The sequence below is a fragment of the Rhinolophus hipposideros genome (assembly GCF_964194185.1).
Source record: "Rhinolophus hipposideros genome assembly, chromosome: 2".
Taxonomy (NCBI): Eukaryota; Metazoa; Chordata; class Mammalia; order Chiroptera; family Rhinolophidae; genus Rhinolophus; species Rhinolophus hipposideros.
In genome coordinates, this window is record NC_138048.1 from 75886338 (window position 1) to 75901150 (window position 14813).

General features: G+C 34.9%; 1 protein-coding gene across 1 annotated transcript in view; it reads left to right on the forward strand.

Moving 5' to 3' along the window:
* The window catches only part of ZBBX (zinc finger B-box domain containing), a 114680-nt gene extending 100069 nt beyond the window's left edge, over positions 1 to 14611 (forward strand). Inside the window, exons 19-20 of the mRNA XM_081074693.1 lie at positions 8697 to 8835; positions 10616 to 14611. Coding sequence (XP_080930819.1) covers positions 8697 to 8835; positions 10616 to 10742 — 266 coding nt within the window. The 3' untranslated portion in view covers positions 10743 to 14611. The remainder of the gene's footprint in view (positions 1 to 8696; positions 8836 to 10615) is intronic.
* The last annotated feature ends 202 nt before the right edge of the window (positions 14612 to 14813 follow it).

The window sequence follows — 14813 nt, forward strand, 5'->3', positions numbered from 1 at the left end:
GTTGCTGTTTTCCTAAAAAAGAGTACATCTCGGTTTTGAAAACTTCAAGCAAAACAAAACAAAACAAAACTAAACAAACAAAACAACTAAAGGAAACCAAAATCCCCACAAAATCTCACTACTCTAAAAACAATCATTCTTAACATTTGATGAACATCATTTTAAACATCTGTTTATAAGTGTACATATAAGAATTTATAGTTAGAAGGATGAATAAATTGAAGGAAAGACAGTAATAATTTTCTAAACATAGGTTTTGTTCTATACTTTTTAAAAGACATATAACTATTCACTCTATTTAAGAAAAAATTGAGATGAAACTAAAGGAAATTGTCCATTTCAGGTAACTACTTTTTCATCATAAGTTGAATGATATGAAATTGCCTTTTTGTAGACAAAAAACAGTGGAATATTTTACAAATAGCCCTATAAAAATTAAGGAAAAATGTAAAGAGAAACAGTAAGCAATTGAGACCATTTTAAACTATATGATTTAATTTTAGACAATAATAATGAAATCCCTGTAATAAAAGATAAGAACTCATTTATTTCTTATTTTTTTTAACCACCTGTGATTATAGATAGTATTGAATATATCCCTGTTACAGTGATGCTGCTTTTCAGTTTTTCAAGGTTTCTTTTCACTTTCTTTTTCTTAGTGAAAACTCGTATGGATTAAATATGATCGGTATTAGCATTTTTACTATGACTTCCCAATTGTGAACCTTTTATTTTGATTCTTCCCTGAAAGGTTTGATTGTAGCAATCTTGAGAATATCTGTGTTTCATCTTTATGATCGATTGGCAAGTTAGCTAGTTTAATTTAGTGGATCACAATTCTCTTTCTTTGCACTTAGTACATATTTCTGCAGTGTTCTGTCCCTGAATATTGGTGCTAGCTAATTCCTTAGCACAAGTTTTCCATTGAACTTTTGTTTGACTGAATTTGATTGTCAGATAATCTTTTCTCCCAGGCAGGGCTCATGCTAGCTCTATTACTCAAGTTCGTTCATGTTTCAGCATGCCTGACTAAGTTTACGTTTGAATGGCAAATTGGCTGAGGGTAAATTCCTTGCGTCATTTTTCTATTCATCATTTTCTCAGTCTGAATTCTGCTCTAAAGTAGTTTGAGGTTACCTTGATTTTTGACTTCACCCTCTCTTTTGCATGTGACATGCTTCTTTCATCACTGGATGTTTGAATTTTTTTTTTTTTCATATCATTGAAATTCAGTAACTGAACCAGGATTGTGTTTCAGTTTTAATAATTCAAAATTTCTTAAAACAGAGGGTTCTCTTTCTGTCTACAAAATAAGTTCCTCTTTATTTTCAGAGAAATTTTCTGCTGTTGTCTATTTGAATTGCTTTTCTGTACCAGTTGGTTTTCTCCTGCTGAGAAACCTATTTTGTTTACGTTGGATCCTCTTTGTACAGTGCCTTTCCTTATATTTTCTTCAACTGTTTTATCCAGTTTTTATTTTCCTTTGCATTTACTGTGATGCTCTCAAGCATGTCTTCTATGTCTGAATTTCAATTTTCAGCTAGTTATAGTCCATTCTTTATTGATTGACTTAGTAAGCTAGCTCTTGTTTTCACTATCTTTGGTAAATATTCACTTTGATATAATTTCAAACTTACAGAAAATTTGCGAGAATGTAAAAATAGTACAAGGAACATTGTGTACTTTACCCAGTTCACCACCCATCTTTTGCCCTATTTGCATACACACACACACACGCACACATACACACACATACACAGAGCTCTTTTTTTTTCTGAACCATTTGAGAGGAAGTTATAAACTCATGACCCTTTACCAATAATAATAACAATAATAATAATAATAGTAATAATTCAGTATGTATTTCCCATGAACTCGGCCATTCTCTTACACAACCACAGTATAATGACCAAAACTAGGAAATTTAGCATTGATACAATGAGATTCTATAATCCACAGTGCATATCTAATTTATAAAAATTGTCTCAGTGATGTTCATTATAGCTTGTTTTTTTTTTTTTTTTTTTTGTGGTACAGGATCTAATCCAGAAACAGCTGACCATTTAATTTTTTTTTCTTTATGGTGTCTCTCACATGTTGTTTGATCTTTGAGATTAGTTTTACTCTTTTTAAAAATCTTTTTATTTCTTTTGTAGCCAAAAGACTTAGGGGGATTTTCTTATGGTCTTGATCTGTTTTCTACCAGATTGGTATTTTATTTAGTCATTCTTTGCATGCTGTGGATTCTTGGATTCTGGTTTGTTTGTTTGTAAAGCTAGTTGCTGTCATTTCTTTGTATCTTACTTGCTCATACTTATTGTGGGTAGCTTTGCTCACATTCTCTGTTTTTCTTTGACATAGTGAGACTATATTCTCTCTGAAATGCTTCCCGCCTGTACTGAGATCTGTCGGTCTTCTCTTTGGAGCTACATTTGTGGGTTGGGTATTGCACTCTTCTACCCTGCCGGCTCCAAGGCATGGGGGAGGATAGATGCCAAACTAAAATGGACCTGGTTTCTAGTGTGTTCTGTCCCTGTGGGTTCACCTGCAGGTTTGCCATTTTCTTGCCACAGCAAAGATAGTGGGTATTTAGGGACTTTAAAAAAACATTTCAAATACATTCTCTTTACTTCCCCTCCACTACTTTTCTAAAAATTGTTGTGGTATGGGTGAGACTTGTCAGTACTTTAGATGACTCTCCTTTTCCTATCTCTAGTTTGGTGTGCATACTGGGCAGCACAGTGGGGAGGGTTGGGCAGGAGCAACACCCAACTATACCTCAATGAATTCTCCGTGTATTTCTTTGGTTACCCCTTGTCAAAGTTTATTATATGAACTTGTATCCCTTTCTTTTTGGTTCCTGTTATGATTTCATTTTATTTTTATTTTTCTGCTTTTTCTAGTCATTTCATTGGAGGTCAAGGGAAGAGAATGTATAATCTGTCAGTACCCATCATCATTCACTTGCTTTACTCTAAATTACTAAAAAATAAAATATAATTTGAAGATAATTCTCACACTAAAGGCAAACTCTAAAATGAAGCTTGTCTGGTTTGACCTAGATCTGAATTGATAATCATACAGTTTTTAATCAAAAAACGAAGAGGTTTTTTTTTTTTTAATTTTGATATATTGATAAGTTCTATTTACAAATGGAATAAGGTACTTACAAATGGTGGTCATTTTATAGGTTTGTTTTTAACCACTGAGCTTTTTCATTGCCTTTATCACATCTGTTCTTAATGCTTCACTTTTGCCCTGTGTCTTTCCTTTTCTCATACACTAACACCAATATTTTTGCTGGGATACGTAATTGTTCATATATGAAAGCAAGCACACTGCATAGCCTGTGAAAGGTCAGGGCTTCTCTGCTGGTCCAGGAGCAGAAGGAACTGTGTCACCTACACATACTCGACCCAGGAATGGCTCTCTTTCTATTGGGGAAGATTGGCTTTGAATGAGTGCACAGCTTGAATGAGACACTCACCTGGAGCTGAGGAGGGAAACGGAGGGCACACCAGCTGAATCAACCCCATTGTCGGGGAGGTGATAGATGCTGTAGTGAAATCAGGCCCTATTCTAGAAAATTTACTGATTCTGCACAAGGCTTTTGTATTCTGTTTAGCATCAATGGACAGAAGAATTCCACTCACATTCCGCTACTCATGATGCAGTCTGGAAAAACACTTTTCATGAGATTTGGTCTCATCCAGACACAGCTACAAAATTCGACTCTTATACAAATGTAAATGTGTTCGCATCCCTGTGAAAGCTGCATTTTTGTGAGCAGCAAACCTTGTGACTTGTTTTCGGTTAGCTCTAGGATGCATCTACTTCCACTAAATTCTATGGAAAATAACCTTGCCAAGGAGATGGGAGAAGAAAAGACGGAAAATAACTACATTAAGTAAAGTGTTTCTCCATTGATTCAGATTGCTGTGGTGGATATTAGAGCCATTTCAGAAGTCGGAGAGCTGGGCACGGCAGGGGATGTGTGCAGACACAGCTTCCTGCTGAATCAGGAGACAAGGGGAAGCAGGGCAGTGTGGTTGAAAGCCAGGCTCCGGGGCCGGGGGGATCTAAGGTGGGAGGGCTGGTGAAACAAAACCACCACTTGCTAGCTTGCAGACATTGGGCAAATTATTTTCATAATCTTATTTTGTATCAGTTTCTATGTATGAAAATGGGTATAATAACAGGTCCTACCAGAAAATGGTTCAGTGATTGAATTCAAATATGTATTAAACATTATATTTATGAAAATAGATTTCTCTCTACAATAAGGAGTTTGGATGTCATTCTAAGAGCACTGACAAGCCATTGAGGTTTGAGTAGGAACACACACACACACACACACACACACACACACACACACACTCAGCAGTGCCTATCGCATAGTAAGTCCTGAAAAAAATCTTATATAAGGAATCAGTGGGTGGTGCTTTCTCCATGCTTTAAGGAAAGGAAGGTGCTCTTGGTAAGTCTAATTTTTAGTCCCGAACGTCTAAAACTTATTTCCATTCTAAAACTATGTTTTCTTCTAGACCACTTTGAGGATTATAGTTTGCTGTTATCTCATGCCATATTATCCTTCTCTCCACAAATGTCTTTGTAAATAACAGTATAGTAATTTATTTAATAAGTTCAACATATCAGTATAACATTTATTAAGGATTTTGTCAGTTTTGGGATGTTGTCATAACCTGAAGAAATTTGGAAAAAATCAGAGATACGTTATGAGAAAGTATCAGTAATGATGTACTTTAAAACACGTACTTTTTCATAAGTAAAAATGACTCCTTTGTTTCAAACTTATTCTGTTTTAAGAGTTTTTGCGGGCCTTAAATCCCCATAACAGTCTTTGTATGAGTTCCTAGGTAGTTACTGAGCCAAGTAATTAGAGAGAGAAAAGTACTTTTTTTGAACAAGAAAGAGTAAAAATCTCTGATACTAGCAGATGTAGCCAACTGTCTGTGAAGTAGAGAGTCAGTGGTTTCCTAAGTAATTGAAGCCTCTGTTCATTGGTTGACCATCAAGCAAGATAGTAAATTGTAAAAATGTTCTAGTTGGGCTTTATAGGTAATAAATTAATTAGATAAGCCTTGTAAAGACCATCAGGTTATGATGGGCTAGAATGGCAATATTTTTGCTTTAGGGCACCTTTGAATTTCTGGAAAAAAGCTGAGTGCTACATACAAGTGAAAGTCAACATATTAAAATTTTTTGATAAAAGGAATATGAAACTTTCAATGAGTGGTAATAATCACTGTTTTTATACTTAATGTTCCTCCATTTGATCTTCATAGCTTCTCTGGGAGGACGATGGGATAGATGCTGTTTTGAATTTCCCCTTTGTGGATATAATAGCTGAGGCTCTGGGTGATGTGACAGCCCACAGTTTCCCCTGGGTGCATAAGATTTCAGACACATACCCAGGCATACCACCATACCACAATGCGACTTAGATCATTTGAAATCCTTACTTCAAATCAACATTGTGACTACTTCAGTGAGAGAGGGTGTGGGCAGAATGAAGGTAAAGGGAAGAAGATATGGAGGGATAAACAAGAAAAGATACAGTGGCAAAGTGGAAGAGAGATGGAGGGAAAGGAAAGCAGGAGACTAGGCTGGGGATGGGGCTTACAGGTTACAGGGTGAGTGTGCTGGTTTGTCATTCCCTCCTAAACATTGGTATGTCATTTGTAGGTATGTTTGATAGTCCTTTAGAAGTTTTTATTGTTGCTTTTGTTTTTGGTTCCTTCTTGGAAAACAGCCTATCTGCTTTGTTTCCATTCTTTGAAGTTTTTAACTTTTTAATGTTTTTAAACTTTTAATGTTTCTTTGGTCCTTCCTTTCTTCTTCCCTTTATTTCTTTTATTCATATAAATGTTTATTTCCATGTGGAATAAAGATATGTGTATGTGTTTTAAATGACATGCATTTTAGAAATATACCTTACAAGTTTATATTTAGTCAAATTTTCTTCTTTGTTTAATTCTTTCTTATTGTATTTAAGAGATTCCTTAATGATCAGACAACATACACTCTTACTCCAGGATAGAAAAGGTTTAAGTTCACCTCATTTTTTCAACAATTAGCTGACTTGACAGTTATAAAGTAAAATTTACAATATATTTATATTGAAATCTAGTTTTTCCCTGGTTCTGTATTAGAAAATCAGGAGACTTGGGTTTTTGTGTAATTGACCTTTTAGGATTATACTAAGCTGCAACAGTGTTTTTGGAAGCAGTTTTATTTTTGTCTGCCTTGAAAATCAAATGATGTCACCTTTGCTCCTGTTAACTTGACAAGGTTTTCTGAAATATAATCCTGAGAATGAATAATTATACAAAACCAGGCCCATTCTTTTTGCATAATCTGAATTAGCGCTGTGCTCATTCAGTTAGGACTCAAATGCCTAACAGCGGTTGAATACTTCCTCTGGTGGTATTCTTTAGATCTAAGAATCACTGTTGGGTTTTAGCACTGGAATCCTACCAATTCCAAATCCTGAATTAACCATTTTCCTACAGGTAACATTTCCTATCATTGGGGCATGTAATGGTAACTTGCATGCCTCTCTTATTTTACTCGGTGGAAAACTAGAAGAGAAGCTGAAAGCGAAAGAATTAGATTCTGGAACATGGTGATCTATGATATTGGTGAGCTAAAAGAGCTCAGGTCTAGTTCTAGTTCTTCGACTGTGTAGTTGTGTGAATTTCAGCAAGTTACTAATCCCCTGTGGGCCCTTAATTTCCTAGTCTAAAAAAGTGGGAATGGGACAAAAATTTTAGCTGAGGAATCTTTTTGTTTTCCTCAAAATTAATCTTATATTGAGCCCCCAAATGTAAACAAGACCAAAAGAAGCCCTTCCAGTTTTCTTTGGGGTGGTGAGTGCAGGAGCCTTTTCCTTAAGCCTACTAAATTTCTCCATGTCTCATAATTTGAAAAATCTCAAGACTAAATAATTTTAAGGACATTTCTAGTTGTAAATGTATTGAGTCTATCTTGCAGCTGAAAGAATCCAAGTTACTTTCAGTAGGGGACTCTCTGCTTGCTCAAAAACTTCAAATTGATACTAGCTATACACACACACACACACACACACACACACGCACACACACACACACACACTCACACACATTTAGTTTTTCTTTAGTCAAGTATACAACACATTGTAGTTTGGTGTTTGGTTTTTCTGTTCAGGAGAATGTTCACTTGGGACTTTCATAAAAGTGAAGGGGAGACTAGCACCCCATAATTTTCTCAGTGAATCAACTATAATTTTGTGTGTGTGTGTGTGTGTGTGTGTGTGTGTGTTCACACCATGTGGAGTACAGCATAGGGAATAGCATCAGTGGAACTGTAACAGCTATGTACGATGTCAGAGGGGTAGTAGATTGGGGAAGGGGTTATCACTTTGTGAGGGGTGTACATGTGTAACTATTACGTTTTTTTGTACACCTGAAGCTAATAATAATAATAAAAAAGTCACCATAGCATAACCTTATGTACAAGTTAGATGACTCAGAACTTTATCAATGACAAAAAAATGGCATTATGGCTTTTCTGATATTGTAATAATTTATTTATATACTTGCATTTTTGATAGTTTATATAAAGTACAGTTGCTTATACATTTTCCTTATTTAATTTATACTATTTGCCATTACCTAGGTTTAATCAAGGCCGCCTTCATGAAAAGGGAGAAGATTTAAGGCTTCCTTCTCTCCTTTCACATACAAATGTTTATTTTCTACCCAAACAAAGCAAGGGAGCTAGAAAAATCAAGGGCAGCTTTGCCAAGACTAAACTTTGCCTCAGATTGTATATGGGTGAACCTTTTATATCTTAGAAAACAAAATGAAAAAAGTATTTAACATTCAGGCAGTTTGAGGAATTGCACAATATTCTAGCTTTAAAGAGGATCACTGGATTTTCTTTGTAATTTTGCGAATTCTCAGGACATTTGGCACTTAAGTATAATGTATATTGAAAATCAACGTGACTGTGTGAAATAAGTTAGACAGAAAGACAAATGCAGTATAAGATCACTCTATATGTGGAATCTTAAAAAGCTGAACTCATACAAACAGAGACTATAATGGTGGTTGCCAGCGCTGGAGGGTAGGGGAAATTGAAAGATGTTGGTCAAAAAATACAAGTCGTAAGATGAGAAGTTCTGAGGATTTAACATATACAGCCTGGTGATGATAGTTAATAATACTGTGTTACATACTTGAAAGTTCCTATGAGAGTAGATCTTAACTATTTCATTACTAAAAAAGAAATGGAAATTATATGGTGTGATAGAGGTGTTACCTAATACTGTGGTGGTTATCATTTTGCAATAGATACGTGTTTCAAACCAACACATTGTATACCTTAAATTTAAATGATGTTACATGTCAATTATATCTCTATTGTAATTAAATAAAACTGGGAAATAAATAAAATTGGGGAATTTGCTTTAAAAAATCAATATGACTAAAGTGACTTAATACTCACGCACTAATTTGGAACCTCAAATCAAACTTACTTCATACTCTGCCCTCTCCACAATCATTAGAATATTGAGAAATGATTAAAAATCTGTACTGATCCTCTTTATACTACCTACAGTTTACTCTGGATAAACTTTCAGAGCCATATGCTTCTTGAATTTATATGTTGGCAATACATGAACTGTATTTCAGATCCTTCAGAAAAACTTTACAGCCTAACCTCAGAAGAGTCACCTGCCTCCAACAACTATTTGCTGAATGTAAGTCGGACTACTCTAGATTTCCTTAAGACCTTACATGCGATGGACCCCTGTGAAATTGAGGAACTAAGGTAGGTTAAGCCAGTGGCTTATACATAAAGATAGTGCATAGTAACAATTTTGACAAGCCCTAACTAGTTCTCTTTATTATATAAAGAAAGATTGTCCTCATGTGTGGACTTTGTATGGCTATTCTTTGTAAAATGTTTGTATACTTTGCTGATCTATTATCAGGATTTATGAAAAGAATACTCTAATGCAAAATATGTGTCAGAAAAATGGAAAAAAATAGAAATTTAATAAACCAACATTTCATCTTATATTGATAAACAATTGCCTTTCTTGCATTAATTAACCTAATAAATTTCAGTACATTGCATTAATGTGAATTAAAATTTTAAAATAGAATATTGAGAAGTTTCTTTTTAGAAATCCAGTCCAGGTTGTTAATGATAGCATATTTTAATATGTTATCATTTCATCCTTTCCTCACATAAGGCAAGAACATTACGACATGTTGATCAGTTTATAAGGAACATAAGTTATACTGATAAATGTTTAAGAAACATATTTTGTGTCACTCTACTATTGACATATAGGAATTCCTTGAAAAGGGAGGAGGGTTTCTTTTAGAAGGACTAAGATAAATGTAAAACAATATTCCCTTGAATTACACATTCTTTTGATTGGTTTGAAGACTGATATTACAGACTTCAAAAAGTCTGTAAAAAGGGGAATCGAGAATCTGTTACTCTGCCTTTTTGAAGGAGGAAATAATTTAGCTGTGGTTCTTGAATTTTTGCATTTCCAATACCACTTACATTTTTTAAAACAGGGATCAATGTAAAGTTGCTATTTTCCCCCTAAAGTCATTAAAAAGCTACCACATACTCTCACCATCATTTCATAAAAGAAAAGACATTTAATACTAAAAATACAAGGGACGTACTAAGAGAATAAACTACTAGGGAGCGTGCTAACAGAATAAAAAGCAGTTCTTTACAATTAAATCTATCACATAAAAGTTATTATCTTGTTCTTCTTTTCTCTTCTCTTCTTGGACCAGAAGAGAAGATAAACAATTGCCTTTCTTGCATTAATCAGAGATCTGCACTGGTCCTGAGACCAGAGTTTAGGCACTGCTGATTTAACCTGTATTGCACATAAAAAAGAACACTAAGAACAGTTATATCCATCACAGGATGAAGGATTTTACATTATGTAGTGTCATACATGGGCTGGCAATCTAGATAACAGACCAAAATGTCTGCATTGTACAGGCTCCTCTCTCTTCCCCTACTCTATCTCTTTTCTCAAACCTCAAACACCTGTGCACTAGAGCCTCCAACAAGAGTTTCCTTTCCACAATATAATGTGACAATGTAAAATAACGAAATAATTGCTGTCATTAATTTTGGTTTTGGCATATCGTGACTGACTATTCACATAGTCCTAATTTACTGTACACAAAAGAGGTGATTTATCTGGCAGGCTATTCAATGGGATTTTATTAAACAGCCAATGTAATGATGAATGTCCTTAATGATGACCCTGAGGCTCCGCAAGTTTCTGAATTACCTTCTGAATCATTAGTGAAGACACAACCAGAGACCGTAAAATCTCTCTTTGGTACAACTGTGGCTTTATTTTTTGGAAGAGGGAGAATGATTGAGAATTTCTCATTAAAAGGAGGCTTGGTATATTGGGCACATTAAGCCCCCAGTCGGTGACTGCCCTCTCACATCTGCCTGCCTCCAGTGACTTCAACGTATGTAGTATTGATCAGGAGATAAATGAAGAGTTGAAACCCAGTTGTGTCTATTGTGTATTGATCTTTTAATGTATTTCCAGCTCTTCTGAAAAAGATACTGAAGTTCAGTCTTTGCTGACACTTTCTGAGAGCAGCACAGAAGAGAAGGAAGAGGATTTTCTGGACAAGCAACATGTCATCACACTACCATGGTCAAAGAGTACCTGAATTTTATTGTTTTTTCCATTTTGTACCCAGAGTAAACTGAAAAAACTAACAACTGAAAGAAGTAACCAAGGGATTACTTGTCCAGGTGCTGGAGATTTTTGATTGTTAATGTCTCTGATATTTCAAGGTATGCAGACTAATAAAAAGTTAGCAATATTATGAGTTTAAGGGCTTTTCCTTCCAAATTATATATAGTATGTCAAATACTAATCTGTGTTACAGGTCATATTATTAAAATATGGTGAATTAAAAAAAACAAAACTAACAGCTATAACTGTGTCTGTGGAACCTACCAAAAGCCAAAACATGATTATACTTAAAGTAATATTTAATTGTTAAATTATATTTTAATTATGTCATCAATAAGAGTGTATATTTGTCAGCCAAGTCATACTTGGCAATATTGTTAATTATACCTGGAATCCATTTATTACTTTGGTAATTACATTTTTTTTTTTCTGTTAGTGTTTTCATGTTTATAGAAGTTCTGGTAGCTTCAAAAGTTGCTGCTAGAAAAGAGAAAGAAGACCCAAAATAAAGTGGACATAATATGTATTCTCTATTCTAGAAAAACACAGAAAAGACCCTCAAAGCATCTTATTTTGGGAGGGTCAGCGTGATGGTTAATTTTATGTGTCAACTCGGCTAGGCTACAGTAGCCAATCTAGATAACTTAGACTGAAAAGTCTCAGTTGTTCCGGCTCCTTTTTCTCTACTCTACCTCTTTTCTCAAACCTAAGACACTAACACACTAGAGACTCCAATAGAGCTTCCTCTCCACAATAAAATGCGACAAAATAAAATAACTAAATTATTATTGTCAGATCTTTGGTCAAACATTAGTCTAGCTGTTTCTGCGAAGGTATTTTTCAGATAAGATTGACATTTAGAACAATAGACTTTGAGTAAAGCAGATTACCATCCATAATGTCAGTGAGTTTCATCCAATCATTTTGAGAGCCTTAAGAGAAAAAAGACTGAGGTCCTCCATGGAAGAGGGAATTCTGCCTTGAGAATGCATCTGGGTTCAAGATGCAATGTTGACTCTTCCCTGCGTCTCCAGACTGCCAGCCTACCCTGTAATTTTTGCATGGGCTAGCCTCCACAATTGGTTCTGTTTCTCTGGAGAACCCTGACTACTACATTTAGTTTGAAGGACTGTTGTGATAGCCAAAGAAGATAACATATATGGAAGTATTTTGCTGGTCTCGGGTTCTGGTAGATAATGGGGTTGGTGGATGTTCAAGGTTTTACGTGATCTTGTAACTTAGGGGCTTAAAAGCAGAAGAAGAAGACATGGGGGGGATAGTTTTATGGATGCCACTTTGTGACCTTTTAAGAGTTTGTTGACTTATCAGAAAAACATCCTTGTAGGTCGGTTTGCCATCACCACAGCAAAATCATATCTCAGGGTTCAAACTCTTTTGTCTTCTCCGTGATTCTGGATAATAACCCCTTATACAAGATAGATGGTTGTTTAGGGTAAATTTATCTTTCATAGTTTTTTCCGTGGCATCGATAAATTATACTGGCATTCACACACATCATTTACTCACAGTATTGAAAATGATGATGAAGAGTCCTATAGCCATTTCTATGTCTTTTAATATAAAAATGCCCTTTATTAAAAATGATTAACATAAATGAAAAATAAGCAATCAGGGAAGCCAATCATACTATCAGAATGATTCTTCTTCAAAAGAAGTAAATATCTTAAAATTAATTTTTACTGTTCTCTTAGCACTTTCTCTATCCGCAATCCCACAGAGAGATAACAGTGAGTCACTTGAAATTTCATCATTTGTCTCAAAAGCCCTTCTGGCATCTTGTGCTGAGGCTGCTAGCTTTCTGAACTTTAGTATTTATAGTTAAAATGGGGATTGCCTGTTCATCTGTTAAGAAAATATGTATTTTTTTTTTTTTAGCATGTCCACTCAGGTGTGACATTTCATGACTCTCCCTACCCTCCTTTGCTCTCAGACAACATCTTCCTTGTACTTCTGATTAAGAAGAAAATTCTTTCTCTGGATGCTATTTATAAAACTCCAGTGTTTTTCTCAAAGTAAAAGGAGGTATTGTCTTTCTCTCATTAAGGATGTGGGACTACTGCTATTCCTTCTGTATGTCCAGTCATAGCTTGAGTCTTTTATGAACTAGCTCAGAAAAATATTTTATAAGATACCATTGCCTTTTACAACACAAGAATTTTGAAATAAAAATTAAGCTGATAATTAGTTGTCGTCAGGACATTTCCGGCCAGAATTTGAGATGATGAGTGCACCACTGACTTTGTCATTTAACTTCCAATATGACATTATAATTAAACATGAGGGTTCTCTGTGGCAGAGCAGAGCAGACCCACTTCTGCCTTTATTTGCTTCTCATAACCACATATATAGAAAAGTTCCTTAACTCCTTTGCCATTAGTCTAACGAGGAAATAAAAACTAAATAAGATTAGAGCCTTTGTCTGAAGCAGTTGCGATGTGCTCTGTCATTTAAGCTCAAGCTTAAAATTGCTGTTTAAGGCATGCCCCTAGTTCTTACTGTGGAATTGAGTTACAGACATTCCAGAAGAATCACCGTCATATTCCTAATACTAGAGTTAGTACATGTGCCTCTTGCAACTACCAGACAAATGATCACATGATTTTACATACATGTTGGGATTTAGTAGTTTATATCAGACTTGCCTAGTTGTGTAATAGCTATGTGAAATTCTATAATTTCACAGCCCTGGACATACATATGATGGAAACAAATTGACATTAAATTATATATGATAGCATTAATATGTTATTTGACATTTGTTGAAGTCATTATATTTAGTGCATTCAGAGTGTGTCACACAGCATAGACCAGTGGGGTACACCACCTGTAAGACCACTTGTCTGTGAGGTAGACAGGAACGTTTTCTTCAACAAATGAGTGTTACAAAATGGTTCCATCTCTGTAATAGGGAACTCAGATATTTTAAATAATGCCTTGAGTCAGAAAAAAAAACAGTTTTCTTTGTCCTTATGATTCAGTTGTTGGAAAGATCTTGAGCAAGGCTCATCTCATCTTGGTGCTGGCCACGTGCTATTTCTCATCTCTAAGGTCTGAAACTACCTGCTCAACAAGACTTTCTCTAATTTGTATCTAAATTAATTATCCCTGTTCCTTTCCTTTCATTCTTTCTCATAGCATCCTACTTTTTCCTTTATAGCACTTATAATTATTAATTTATTTGTGTATTTTTGAATGTGTATCTTCCAATTAGACCATACCTTTCAATAAAGCAAGGATTATGTCCATTTTCTTCACCGCTGTACACTTAGCCCTTTATCATATGTCTAGCTTAGACTGGGTAGTCATTAGTAATGAATGGATGGATGAATAAATGAATGTGCAGGATCTATCTGATAAGCCATCACTGTCCCTAACTTTTCCCAAGGGGAGACAATATGATATATGCAGTGGGAGAAACAGATCATCAAGTTACACGATCAGCTAGCTGGAAGATCACTTATTTGAATGTGTTTCTTCCTCATGCAATGGAGAAAAAGATACTGATTTTACTTAGCTCAAAAGAATATTATGAGAATCAAATGCAGTAATGAATGTGAAAACACTTTGGAAACTGGAAAGTGCTCTGCCATGTTTATCATCACTTTTCATGATTTTAGGCTACAGGCATTGAATATACAGACATTTTAATGGATGGATCAATTTGAATTTAGGATTAAGCTGACATAAATGATCCACGAAAATCACTCAATATTGAAAGTGAAAAATGCTTTCCGTGAGTTAGACAATTAGATTGAATGATGTTTAAAGCTGGCATTTATGTCAAAAGCTAAATATCTAAATTTATTAAAAACATTTCTGAAACATTGTTTCTTATATTTATAGATTTCTTCTGTCGTGTAAATTCGGAGCTTTTAAATATGAAAATTGCACTGAAACTTTATAAACATTCTGTGTGTCATACTTTCAGAGAGGAGAAATTTTAAAAGCGTACTATCTGTACCTCCCCAAATCTGTTCTTTTATAGGATATTCTGTTCCAGCATGATTTTCATACCTGGCTA